This window comes from Hemiscyllium ocellatum, chromosome 10 (genome assembly GCF_020745735.1).
Source record: "Hemiscyllium ocellatum isolate sHemOce1 chromosome 10, sHemOce1.pat.X.cur, whole genome shotgun sequence".
NCBI lineage: Eukaryota > Metazoa > Chordata > Chondrichthyes > Orectolobiformes > Hemiscylliidae > Hemiscyllium > Hemiscyllium ocellatum.
In genome coordinates, this window is record NC_083410.1 from 87,056,074 (window position 1) to 87,069,858 (window position 13,785).

At 41.2% G+C, this 13,785-nt stretch overlaps 1 protein-coding gene across 4 annotated transcripts; it reads right to left on the reverse strand.

The window, feature by feature from the left end:
* Nucleotides 1–436: 436 nt before the first annotated feature.
* gemin6 (gem (nuclear organelle) associated protein 6) lies at nucleotides 437–10,881 on the reverse strand. 4 transcript variants are annotated; one of them, XM_060831037.1, is made up of 3 exons: nucleotides 10,813–10,881; nucleotides 6,020–6,173; nucleotides 437–995 (listed from the first exon to the last, which is right to left on the reverse strand). In XM_060831037.1, exons 2-3 carry the CDS (start codon nucleotides 6,145–6,147, stop codon nucleotides 611–613), a joined length of 513 nt encoding a protein of 170 aa, XP_060687020.1. In that variant the 5' UTR covers nucleotides 6,148–6,173; nucleotides 10,813–10,881; the 3' UTR covers nucleotides 437–610. The 4 variants fall into 4 exon arrangements, with proteins under 4 accessions (XP_060687020.1, XP_060687021.1, XP_060687022.1 ...); XM_060831038.1 differs by having other exon boundaries at nucleotides 10,833–10,871; XM_060831039.1 differs by lacking the exon at nucleotides 10,813–10,881 and adding an exon at nucleotides 10,717–10,752.
* Nucleotides 10,882–13,785: the final 2,904 nt, after the last annotated feature.

A 13,785-nucleotide genomic window follows, 5' to 3' on the forward strand; every position in this document is an offset into this window, starting at 1 on the left:
ATTCAAATAAATATAAAAACTATCTCCTGCACCTGTTCCAGTCATTCCTCCAGATGATGGACAGAAGGCATTGCTCAATGTTGAGACCTAACAGTTTGTTTAGAGTATACCTTTAGGATAACAATTGTTAAAATCTGCTCTTAAAAAGCACATGATGCAACTGTAAATATTTTCTTAATGTTACCTCTGTCACTGTGAAAACCTTCAAATAATTAGATGATGATAATGGAATGACATGGGAGATCACAATTCTGTTATAACCAGAACAGCTTCAGAACTTATACCATCTGATGACCTTCATCACTAAAGATGGGTGAAAATAATAATTCTTTCTCTTGGTTTGTTTTTCTGTAAATAATCTGAGCAGGATTATTGTGGAGGTAGAATAATTCCAGAGACATTTAAGAGTGGTAGGTTTTCAGAAATGGTACATCAATTTGGATAAGATTAGCTAGTTTTATTCTACAGACCAGCAAAAAGAGACATCACCAAATCATCATCAGGCTAGGGATCTATAATAGAAGTACATCTAATGTTTTAACAAAGGTGTTGAAGAACAGATGCCATATATACACAAGAAGAAACATATATTTAATAACTTCCCTTTCAATCAATCAGTTTTCTGATCAGCATTTGGGTTACATTTGATGAGGCTTTGAACTCTGGATAGGATAATTTCATTGGAGCTATTACAGTCTTCTGGATTGTATGGTGGAGATACTGTCAATACCCCAGCCACGCATAGCAACTTGTTTTGGTCCCCCTGCTCTGTAACAGGAATCCGATTCTTTTCGAGCCAAGATTTAAGGCTAGACTTTCTTTGTTCAAGCTCCTCGTTGCTATAAATCCTGGCAGCCACAGGCATAAATAAGGCAGATAGCTTCTCCTTTGTGATGTTTTCTCCTTCACTCATCAGTTCCACTGTCTGAACTGCATGGCCCATAATAGTCACAACAGATACCTTCCCTGTATCCACGAAGTTGACCAGAACAATGCTAAAATAAATTAAAAATCAAATTGGTTACTGAGCACAACTAGCAAAGGTAGAAGAAACAACTGAAATTGCCTATGTTTCAGCAGAAGAAATACTGGCTCCCAACAGATAACTACAGCCAAATGGGCACCTTCAATTCTACTCAGCAATTAATGAAACCTCAAATGTTCTGACTAACCTGAACTGTCCCCATCACTTTGCTTTTCTGAGTCAACTCACTGGAACTATGAACGTTAGAACATAATTAACAGTAGATCATATGGCCTTTTGAGCTTGCTGCATCATTTAATAATATAGTGGTTACTCCTTAACCTAAACTTCACTTTCCTGTCTGCTCCCCATATTCCTTAGTTTCCTGAGACCCAAAACTCTGTTTATCTCAGATGTGGACAAATTCAAATGATGGAGCATCAAACAACTTAGGTAGAGAATTTTAAACATTAAGTGAAGAAATGTCTGTTTATCTCCGTTCTTAATCTGAGATTGTGCCCTCATGCTGTAGATTCCCCAGCAAGGGGAAACCACCCTTCAGTGTCTATCCTATCAAGCTCTTTCAGAATCTTGTAAATCACATGAGATCACCTCTCATTCTTCTAAACTCGAAAGTACATGCCCAATCCACTCATCCTTGCATCAACTGATTCCTCGCCAATCTTGCGAACATTTGCTGCCCACCTTGAATGTAAGCACATCCTTCCTTAAATATGGACACTATGGAAAATAAAGAGCATGAAAGCATGGAAAGGGTTAAAGCATGAAGACCACTGGTGATCTGTTGTAAGCGGTCTGTGGAATGCTACACTTGTCAAAAGGTCACTGTGGCAGGATGGGATAAGAATAGTGGAATGCTCCTACACCAATTAGCAGAGTAAGGTTGAGGCTGAAAAGTCACTATGGCGGGATGAGATAACAACAGTTAGTAAAGTCAGCCTGGCCTGCTAAATATCATCATGGCAGGTTGGGACAGGTTATGACAATAAATATTTGAGACATGACATTAAATATTTAATTAATAGTTAGTAGAGTCAGCTTGCTTGAGACCCTTGACAGTAAAATATCTAATCACGACAGTAGGGTCTGGGATGAAAGACCATTGTTCTAAAGCAGATAGTAAAATATCTCTAATCGTGACATTGGAGTAATATTAAGTAGAATGTAGGAAAAACCATCGTGGCAGAAAGAGGGAGATAATGGAAATTAATATAATTGGTTTATTGTATAGCTGGAGTGAGGTAATTTTGATTAACACAGTTGGACATGCTGATAAGCTCACAAAAAATTGATTAAGAAAGGTATAAAGAGGTTCGGGGCATTCAAGAATTTGCTTTCCGAGTGTCACGGTTTTTTGTTTGCAAACAAAAGACCTACTCCTAGAAGAACTCTGCGACTCCTAGTGATTCTCTACATTTTTTCCACAAAAACACCAAAACAGAGTATGGTCTCACCAAAGCCCCGGGGAATTGAAGCAAGGCTTCCTCATTCTTGCACTCTAATCTCTTGCAATAAAGACCATCTCATTTACTTTCCTAATTGCTTGTCGTACCTGCATGGTGTCCCTTGTATCAGTAATCCAAGTCCCTCTGAACATTGACATTTACAAGTTTCACATGCAATAACGTACTCTGCTTTTCTACTCTCACTAGAAATGTGAATAATCACTCACTTTCCCACACCAGCTCAACCAGCTTGTTGCCAAGTCACTTAAACTGTCTACATCTCAATGCAGCCTCTTTATGACCTCCTCAAAGCTCTATTCAAAGCCAGCTCTTATTCTGGGGCTTGTATGATGCAGTGGTAGTGTCCCTACCTCTGAACGAGAAGACTGGGGTTCAAGTCCCACCTGCTCCAGTGATGTGTCATAACATGTCTGGACAAGTCGATTAAAATTATTGACATTCCAACTCAGGTCAAATCAGCAAATTTTTTTTCACTGTCTCTTTTTCTAAGTCATTAATATGTAATGTTGATGGCTCAGCACTGAACATTACAACATTTCACTATTCTCCTTCCTGCCAACTCGAAAGTGTCCTCTTTGTATCTAATATCTGACTCCTAACTATTAATCACTCTTTTATCCAGGCCAATATATTACCTCTAACTCCATGATCTTGTTTTTTTTTTGGCATCTTATCAAATAGGTTTTGGAAATCCAAGTATACAATACCTATTGTTTTCCTTCATCTATCCTTTTACTTACATTCTCAAAAACTCTATCAGGTTTGTCAAACACAATTTCTTTTTCGTAATACCATGTTGATTCTATCTAATTTGTATGTTATTTTTAAGTACATTGTTAGAACTTCCTTAACAAGACATACCCACAGCCCATAAAAAAAAATACAAATGTTCGGAAACTTGCGGGTACACACAAGTTAACGGTGATTCACTGTTAGTTGCAAGACTGTGATTGGAGTGTAATTCCAACAACATTGTCAGAACAACATTTATTTACATAGTTCCTTTCAGGTAATAAAATATCCTAAAATGCTTCACTTGAATTTTATGAAGTGAAATTTGACATTTAACCATGTAAGGAGATATTAGGTCAGATAGTCAAAAAGCTTGGTCAAGGAATGCCTCTGGGAAGAAAGGTGGAGATGTTGAGAGAGACAATTTCAGAGCTGAGAGCCCTGGCAGCTGAAGGCAAGGCAATTAATTGTGAAACAAAACCAGGAATGTTCAGAAGGCCAAAATTAAATGACTGCAGATATTTCAGATGTCGTAAGGACTCTTGTGGCACAGTGGTAATATCTCTACCTCTACCTAGGAGATTCAGGCTCAATTCCCACCTGCTCCAGAGGTATGTAACAGCATCTCTGAACAGGTTGACTAGGAAATACCTATTTCATATGATTTTGTGCCAAAGGAAATTACAGAGATAGGGGTGAGTGAATGATATATCTGAAAATAAGGATACGAATTGTAAAATCAAGGCATTGCCTGATCAGGAGTCAATATAGAAAGCAATGGATTAAAAATACATGATAGGAACAAGGAGATGGGCAAACTTCTGTATGACCTCAAATTGACACAGGATAGAATCTGAAGTCTAGCAGGAACATGATGGAAGAGTCAAGTGTAGGGATAGCAAAGGTATGGATGAGGGATTTCCACAGACATGATGAAACAAGGACACAGTCTGGCAATATCATGGAGATAGAATAGGCAGGTTAGTAATGACATGGGAATGAAGTTGAAAGCTCATCTTGGGGTCAAATGTGACATCAAGACTGCACACAGTCTTGTTCTGCAAAATTATAGACAATGACTTTTGTATTTCTAATAGTTAATTGGAGGAACTTTCTAATTTCTTATGATTAATTCTGATGTCAACTCAGCGGTTGAAAATTTAACATATGTGAAGGTGATGGTGAGGCAGAGTTGGATGTCACCAGTGTATATATGAAAACAATTGCTGCACATTCAGAACATTTTGCCAAAGGACAGCATGTAGATAAGAAACAAGACAGGCCAAAGATAGATCTTTAAAGAACAGAAATATTGTTGCAAGAGTGAATGAGAAGCTGCGATTAGATAGATAAGAATGGAATTACATTAAGTGGATTTTATCCAATTTGTTGCCAGTGGAGAGGATTAAAAGAGAATGGTGTGGGCAATCCGTCCAGATCTGCAAAACAGTTTGAGAAGGATTAGGATGACATCACATGATGCTATTTGTGACTTTGGCAAGAGCCATTTTGGCACTCTGACAGGTGGAAACCAAGACATAATTCCTCTGATTTGGACTTATTGAAACAGTGGGGATCTCAAGTAGGACAAGTGATGTTTGCCCTTTACATTTTAGTAGCACAGGACCTGGTAGGTCCAGACACATTGCAGATAGGGAAAACATAGTGAAGATGTTTCCACTCAAATGGAAGACCCAAACTAAGGGCTATAACTGGGATGATCACTTACAAACCCAATAAGGAATTCCCCAGAGTGCACTTAGTCATAGAGATATACTGCATGGAAACAGACCATCCGGTCCAACCCGTCCACGCCCACCAGATATCTCAACCCAGTCTAGTCCCACCTGCCAGCACTCGGCTCATATCCCTCCAAACCCTTCCTATTTATATACCCATCCAAAAGCCTCTTAAATGTTGCAATTGTACCAGCCTCCACCACTTCCTCTGGCAGCTCATTCCAAACACGTACCACCCTCTGTGAAAATGTTGCCCCTTAGGTCTCTTTTATATCTTTGCCCTCTCATCCGAAACCCCGACCCCAGGGAAAAAGACTTTGCGTATTGACCCTATCCATACTCCTCATAATTTTGTAAACCTCTATAAGCTCACCCCTCAGCCTCCGATGCTCCAGGGAAAACTGTCCTAGCCTGTTCAGCCTCTCCCTACAGCTCAAATCCTCCAACCCTGGCAACATCCTTGTAAATCTTTTCTGAACCCTTTCAAGTTTCACAACATCTTTCTGATAGGAAGGAGACCAGAACTGCACGCAATATTCCAACAGTGGCCTAACCAATGTTCTGTACAGCCGCAACATGACCTCCCAACTCCTGTACTCAATACTCTGACCAATAAAGGAAAGCATACCAATTGCCTTCTTCACTATCCTACCTACCTGTGACTCCACTTTTCAAGGAGCTATGAACCTGCACTCTAAGGTCTCTTTGTTCAGCAACACTCCCCAGAACCTTACCATTAAGTGTATAAGTCCTGCTAAGATTTGTTTTCCCAAAATGCAGCACCTCGAATTTATCTGAATTAAACTCCATCAGCCACTTCTCAGCCTATTGGCCCACCTGGTCAAGGTCCTGTTGTAATCTGAGGTAACCCTCTGCGTTGTCCACTACACCTCCAATTTTGGTGTCATCTGCAAACTTACTAACTGTACCTCTTATGCTCTCAACCAAATCATTTATGTAAATGACAAGATGCTGTAAGTACAACTATATTTAAGGGGGAGCTATAAATATGAGAGAAAAGTTAATAAAATGTTTTGTTGATAGTTTTAGAAAAAAATAGGGTGGAGTTTCAAGAGATGATATCAAATTTCACTTACCTTCCTGATACAGGGTCAACAGTAAAGACCCAACCTTGGTATGTATTTTTTTCATCTGCAGTGACTTTTACTTCTTTGTTCAGATATTTTTCCCATTCCAAAGGTTTTTGTGTAATCCATTCATTCATATTCACAGTAGACCTGCTTCTCCAATCTATCAAAACACAAAAATATACAAATCATAAAACACTGCACTCTTCATATCATTATGGGAGATCTTTGTGAACTGTAACATATTTTCTTAAAGTAAACTCTGAAAATAGAATACATTCACTCAATCATTAAATCCAAAAGCCATGTACATTCATTCCAAATGAAGCACCATAAAATTAAGGGAAATAAAACAGTGTTAAATGTAATATACTTTTTTTTCTCAAATTAAACAGCTTGTCCCCTTTTAGACCTTCAAAATCCTGAAGAACAAGAGAATAAGAAACCATTCAACACATTGTAGAAACCAACTCTTCAGACAATGCTATTGGGACTGCCACTAAACAAAGAAACAGCCCCTGGTGAAAGCGGAAGTTTCCTAATAGCAATTACAACGGGGATGGAGTAGATGGAGTTTAAAAATCAACAAGTTAGAAAAGAGGAGAGGATGCAATAATCGGAGAGGAGTTTACTCTTAACAAGACTTGGAAAACCAAATTATTTAAGTAATTTTAAAGTTTGAGCATCTGAGGTATTTTCTGAAACTACTAGAAACAGACTATTTTAAATCTAATTTTGTGAAATGAGAAAAAGATGAATAATCCTAAAGTAAAGGACCCTCTGGAGAAGAGTGATCAGGATGACAGAACTTGAGAGTTACATATTCAAGTTTGAAACTAGGATCTTTATTAAAGCTACGAATTTGTGTAGGAGGCAGCAAGTTAGCTAAATTAGGAACTAGATTAAAAGATATGGTTGCCAATGAGCAATGACAAATATTTAAATAAACACTTCATAATTGTGAACAAGTATTTGTTTCCCTCGAAAATAAATCTCCTCAGGAAAAGTGGTTCAACAGCAGCGAGAAGTTAAGGATAGTAATAGCTTTAAAGAAAACTTCCAATATTGTCAAGCCTCATGAAAAGCAGTAAAGGATGACAAAGGATTAGAAAAAGGGGAAAAAAAACTAAAATGAATATTAACAAGAAATATAAAAACAGAATGTAGAGGCTTTAATTAGTATGCAAAAATGATAGACTAACAAAAATGAAACATGACACAAACAGGAGAAATTATAGTGGTGTTAAGATATAATTAAATATTAATATATTATATAGCACATCAACGCTTCAAAAAAGGGCATTTCACTGAAACAAAGTGACAGGAACTCTCATTAAAATAGTTGCCAATTTACATCAGTACACAGTCACATTCTGTTCTATACAGACACAGGGGCTGTGAAAGTGTCAACAGAGATAATAATTCTAGTTCCAAGGACTATTTCTTGTTCTTTTTAAAAAATCATTTGCAGGATGAGGGCATTGCTCGCTGAACCAGCACCTATTACCCAAAGGACAGTTAAAAGTCAATTACTTTGCCAGACCATGTAAGAATGGCAATTTTCTTCCATAAATAATTTCCAGATGGGTTTTCCAACAATCAATAATGGATTCATGGTCATCATTAGATTCTTAATTCCAGATCTTTAAATCAAATTCAAATTCCATAATCTGCTGTGACAGGATTCAAACCGGGGTCCCTAGAACATTACCTGGGTCTCTGGATTAACAATCCAACAATATTACCACAAGGTTGTCACCTTCTCTACAGGTTAACAACACATTGAGACAAGAACCTAAATTCAAGTATTGGAAACAGGACATTTAAAAAAAAACACATTAGCCATTGTACTTTATTGCCAAAATTAAAAAGTGGTGTGTCACAGAGATCAATGCTGGGGGCTCACCTTTCTACAATATATAAAATTGAATTGGCTGACGGAACCAAAGATATGCTAAATTTGATGATAGCACAAAGATAGTCTAACACAAAGAAGCAGAGTCCTTCATGATAACCTCTCCCAGTGTGGCAAGTGAACCAAATTATTGGCTAAAGTTAAAAATCTCTTCATAGCCAACTGCCGCCGCGGCATTAACCGCCTCAACCTCTCCAACCCTGTCACCCACTCCAACCTCTCACCCTCGGAACGTGCAGCCCTCCACTCCCTCCGTTCCAACCCCAACCTCACTATCAAACCAGCAGACAAGGGAAGCGTGGTAGTAGTTTGATGCACCGACATTTACACCGCTGAGGCTAAACGCCAGCTCACGGACACCTCCTCCTACTGCCCCCTTGACCATGACCCCACCTCACACCACCAAACCATCATCTCCCAAACCATCCATAACCGCATCACCTCGGGGGATCTCCCATCCACCGCCTCCAACCTCCTAGTCCCACAACCCCGCACCGCCCATTTCTACCTCCTGCTCAAAATCCACAAACCTGACTGCCCGGCTGACCCATTGTCTCAGCCTGCTCCTGCCCCACGGAACTCATCTATGCATACAATCCTGTCCCCCTTAGTCTAAAAACTCCCCACCTACATTCGGGACACCAACCACATCCTCCACCTCCTCCATGACTTTCGCTTCCCTGGTCCCCAACGCCTTATCTTCACCATGGACATCCGGTCCTTGTACACCTCCATACCCCATCACGAAGGATTCAAAGTCCTCTGCTTCTTCCTTTCCCGCCGTACCAACCAGTACCCTTCCACTGACACTCTCTTTCAACTGACTGAACTGGTCCTCACTCTGAACAACTTCTCTTTCCAATTCTCCCACTTCCTCCAAACCAAAGGAGTAGCCATGGACACCTGCATGGGCCCCAGCTATGCCTGCCTCTTCGTAGGCTATGTGGAACAGTCCATCTTCCGCAGCTACACTGGCACCACCCCCACCTTTTCCTCCACTACATCGATGACTGTATCGGCGCTGCCTCGTGCTCCCATGAGGAGGTTGAACAGTTCATCCACTTTACCAACACCTTCCACCCTGACCTCAAATTTATCTGCACCGCCTCAGACTCCTCCCTCCCCTTCCTAGACCTCTCCATTTCTATCTCAGGCGACCGAATCAACACGGACATTCACTATAAACCGACTGAGTCCCACAGCTACCTAGACTACACCTCCTCCCACCCTGCCCCTTGTAAAAATGCCATCCCACATTCCCAATTCCTTCGTCTCCGCCGCATCTGTTCCAATACCTAACAACCCATATGGCATCCTTCTTCAAAGACCTACCAATCCAACCTCCACTCCTGGCACCTTCCCCTGCAACCGCAAGAAATGCAAAACTTGCGCCCACACCTCCCCCCTTCCTTCCCTCCAAGGCCCCAAGTGATCCTTCCGTATCCGCCACAAATTCACCTGCACCTCCACACACGTCATTTACTGCATCCGCTGCACCCGATGTGGCCTCTATATTGGGGAGACAGGCTGAATACTTGCAGAATGTTTCAGAGAACACCTCTGGGACACCCGGACCAACCAACCCAACCATCCCATGGCTCAACACTTCAACTCCCCCTCCCCCTCCACTAAGGACATGCAGGTCCTTGGACTCTTCCATCGCCAGACCATAACAACACGACAGCTGGAGGAAGAGCGCCTCACCTTCCACCTAGGAACCCTCCAACCACAAGGGATGAACTCAGCTTTCTACAGTTTCCTCATTTCCCCTCCCCCCACCTTGTCTCAGTCCCAACCCTCAAACTCAGCACCGCCTTCCTAACCTGCAATCTTCTTCCTGACCTCTCCACCCCCACCCCCACTCCGGACTATCACCCTCACCTTAACCTCCTTCCACCTATCGCATTTCCAACACCCCTCCCCCAAGTCCCTCCTCCCTACCTTTTATCTTAGCCTGCTTGGTACACTCTCCTCATTCCTGATGAAGGGCTCATGCCCGAAACATCGATTCTCCTGCTCCTTGGATGCTGCCTGACCTACTGTGCTTTTCCAACAACCCATTTTCAGCTCTGATTTCCAGCATCTGCAGTCCTCACTTTCTCCTAAAGTTAAAAATCACACACCAGGTTATAGTCCAACAGATTTATTTGGAAGCACTAGCTTTATGACCAGTAGTCCAAAACCTAGTGCTTCCAAATAAACCTATTGGACTATAGCCTGGTATTGTGTGATTTTTAACTTTGTCCACTAGCTCCTCCACATCAAATTATTGGCATCACTCTGCACCACAAACCAGCCAACTGAGCTAAGCAACCCCTTATAAATGCTTGGAATATGAATTGATAATTCTATGACTAATCTAGTAATTCCACTTTCAGATTCTAGCATCTGTCATCTTTTCATTCAGTACTGAAGATTTATTAAACTTGAAATATTAATTCCGCTTCTCTCGACAGATATTGCCAAGCCTACTGAGTTTCTCCAGCAATTTGATTTTATTTCGGAGCTCTGGCATGCACGATATTTTACTTTTATTTGGAGTCTTATAGTTTCTGTAGCACAAGCTGGATAGTGACGATACAAATCTATCAGTGCTGCCTCGCTGTAAGAATTTAGAAAGCACGACAATCTGATTACAAATAAGAAATATAATAACTGTTATAAAATCAAGATACTCCGTGCTGAAAATCTGAAGTGAAAGCAGAAAACGTTGGAAATAGCGGGTCAGGAGTATCCATTAAAATGAGGACTAATGTTTCTGGACATTTATTTTCTGTCAATATAACGTTACCGTTGATGCACTGAAATTTTGAAATATGATTCCATGTATCACTCAGCCCAGCATTTATACAATGTAGACCTTAAAAAAGCAGTTTTCATCACTCACTCTAACCACACTCTCCTCACCACTACAGCCCGGCGCTTCCCGATGACGCCGTCCGACCTGACGTCCCGTCTGAATGACGTGTACAAATATATTTGCATAGACGTCACACACACTTGATTGTTTGAAATACGGGACCGTTAGTCTCGTGGGGGCGGTTATCGGGTCTGAACGATTTCTTATTGTGCTGGAGGGAACATTTAAAGCTATGACGGGGAATATGCGGTCAATTTTTCTTTTCTCCCACATGGTGAAAAGAGAGGAAACTGCAACAATAATCGCTCAGAGACAGGATGCAGTAAGGAGTGAGTGAATGAGCGGCGCCTTCCACCACATCTCCACTCCCTTTCTGTGTGAAAATTGGGTTGTTTGGTGTTTCCTGCCTTTTTAAGACCATAGGAGTGGAAGTAAGGCCATTCAATCACGGCTGATGGGCATTTCAACTCCACTTTTTGTTTTCTACCTCGGGAATGCTGCGGGATGCCTGAGCTCCTTGTGGCGTTGTCATTTGCAGAAGTAGTTATTCCCAACTATGCCTAAACAATTAGCGTGGAGAAACTTGCCTTTGGGTTGGTCTCTTTTCCCCCTCATCCAGTCTTTTCCGAACTTGGGCAACATTACCCAAATATGACAAAGCCTCACCAGCGCAGCTGATTTTTATTTATAGCATAACAAAAATAGAAATTGCTGGCGAAACTTACTCTCGGCCAGTAACACTTGCATCAAAATCCTGGTGCCAAACCTGCTGAGTTTCGTCAGTAATTTATTTCAAATCTCCAACATAGAACAGTACAGGTCCTTCGGCCCTCAATGTTGTGATGACCTTTTACCTACTGTAAGATTAGACTAACCTACGTACCCTTCATGATGAACAGTTTTTGCCCGAAACGTCGATTTTCTTGCTCCTCTCCGCAATTATTTGTGTTATTTTATTTTTAGCATACTTCAAGCAAAATCTTCTTGCCCACAGATTAGTTGTTCTCCCAAGTGTTTTTTTGTGTGTGAAATAAAAAATGTCAAAGGTGCAATTCTTTTGTTTTTAGGAAAGGACAGTACTCTGAATACTGGAAATACTCAGCAGATTGGATAGTATCAGCAGAGAGAAATTTTGTTGTTAAAATATCATGCTTTTTATGGTGCAGTGGTGATGCCCCTAACTCGACACCAAAAATAGGCCCATTATGGTTCAAGTCCAAATTGCTCCGACGGTATATCATAACGTGTAAAATGAATTTTTTTTAAAAATGTACTTAATCAGATCAGTGAAGACTCTTTATTGGGACTGAAGAAGGCTACCAATAAAATAGGTTCTGAGCAGGGGAAGAACAAAAGGAAAGGCAGGAAAACTAAATGACACAAGTTGAAAGACCACCTCATGGTCACTTCGGCCTGGTCAAGGTATTATCTACCTGGACTTCAATAAGGCCTTTAACAATTTGCTACAAAGGAGGACCCGAGAATACAGCCTTAGAATAAAGGGAAGATCTTTTAAAATTGAGATAAGGAGAAACTTCTTCAGCCAGAGAGTGGTGAATCTATGGAATTCACTGCCCCAGAGGAGGCCAGATCATTGAGTATATTTAAGACTGAGATTGATAGCTTCTTGATTGTCAAGGGGATCAAGAGTTATGGGGAGAAGCGGGCAAATGGGTTTGAGAAACTTACCAGCCATGATTGAATGTCAGAGCAGACTCGATGGGCTGAATGGCGTAATTTCTGCTACTATGTTAGTACTATGTTACTACTCCTTGAATGTAGAGTCACACATAGATCGGGTATGAAGAAGGCATTTGGTATGCTTTCCCTCATTGGTCAGAGTATTGAGTATAGGAATTGGGAGGTCACATAGCAGCTGTACAGGACATCGGTTAGGCCATTTTCGGAATATCGCATGCAACTCAGGTCTCCTATTGGAAGGATGTTGTGGAACTTGAAAGGGTTCAGAAAAGATTTACAAGGATGGTGCCAGGATTGGAGGATTTGGGCTATAGGGAAAGGCTGAATAGTCTGGGGCGTGTCAGAAGCTGAGGGGTGACCTTATTGAGGTTGATAATATCATGAAGGGCATGGATACAATAAATAGAGAAAGTATTTTCCCTGGGATGGGGGAGTCCAGAACTAGAAGGCATAGAGTTAGGGTGAGAGGGCAAACTTCTTCTCGCAGAGGGTTGCGCGTGCATGGAACGAGCTGCCAGAAGAAGTAGTGGAGGCTGGTACAAGTGCAGCATTTAAAAGCCATCTGAATAGATATATGATTAGAAAGGGTTTAGAGGGATATGGGCCAGGTGCTGGGAGATTGGATGAGATTAGATTAGATTCCCTACAGTGTGGAAATAGGCCCTTCAGCCCAACCAGTCCACACCGACCTTCTGAAGAGTAACTCACCCAGACCCATTTCCCTCTGACTAATGCTCTTGACACTATGGACATTAGCATGGCCAATTCACCCGACCTGCGCATCTTTGGACTGTGGGAGGAAACTGGAGCACCCAGAGGAAACCCACGCAGACACAGGGAGAATGTGTAAACTCCACACAGATAGTCACCCGAGGCTGTAATCAAACCTGGGACCCTGGTGCTGTGAGGCTGCAGTGCTAACCACTGAGCCACCGTGCTGTCCCATTAATATATTAGGATATCTGGTTGGCATGGACAAGTTGAACTGAAGGATCTGTTTCTGTGCTATACATCTCTATGTCTTATGTTCTAAGATTACCATCAACAGTTCCAAGTAATTGGTTATGGAGATGTTCATAGATCCTCCTGTTTATATACACTTCCATGCCTACAACTGCATTTGGATGCCTGTGGAAAGGAGTGAATGCAGACCACTGGTACAGTACAGGACTTCAGGAACTAGAGATCTCCACAGGTCAGGGGAAGAAAATCACTCCTGGAGGTGATATTTCAGTTTAATTTTGATAAGTTTCCATTGTAATTCTATAAGATTCTATCAACCATTTGATTTTTCTTCAT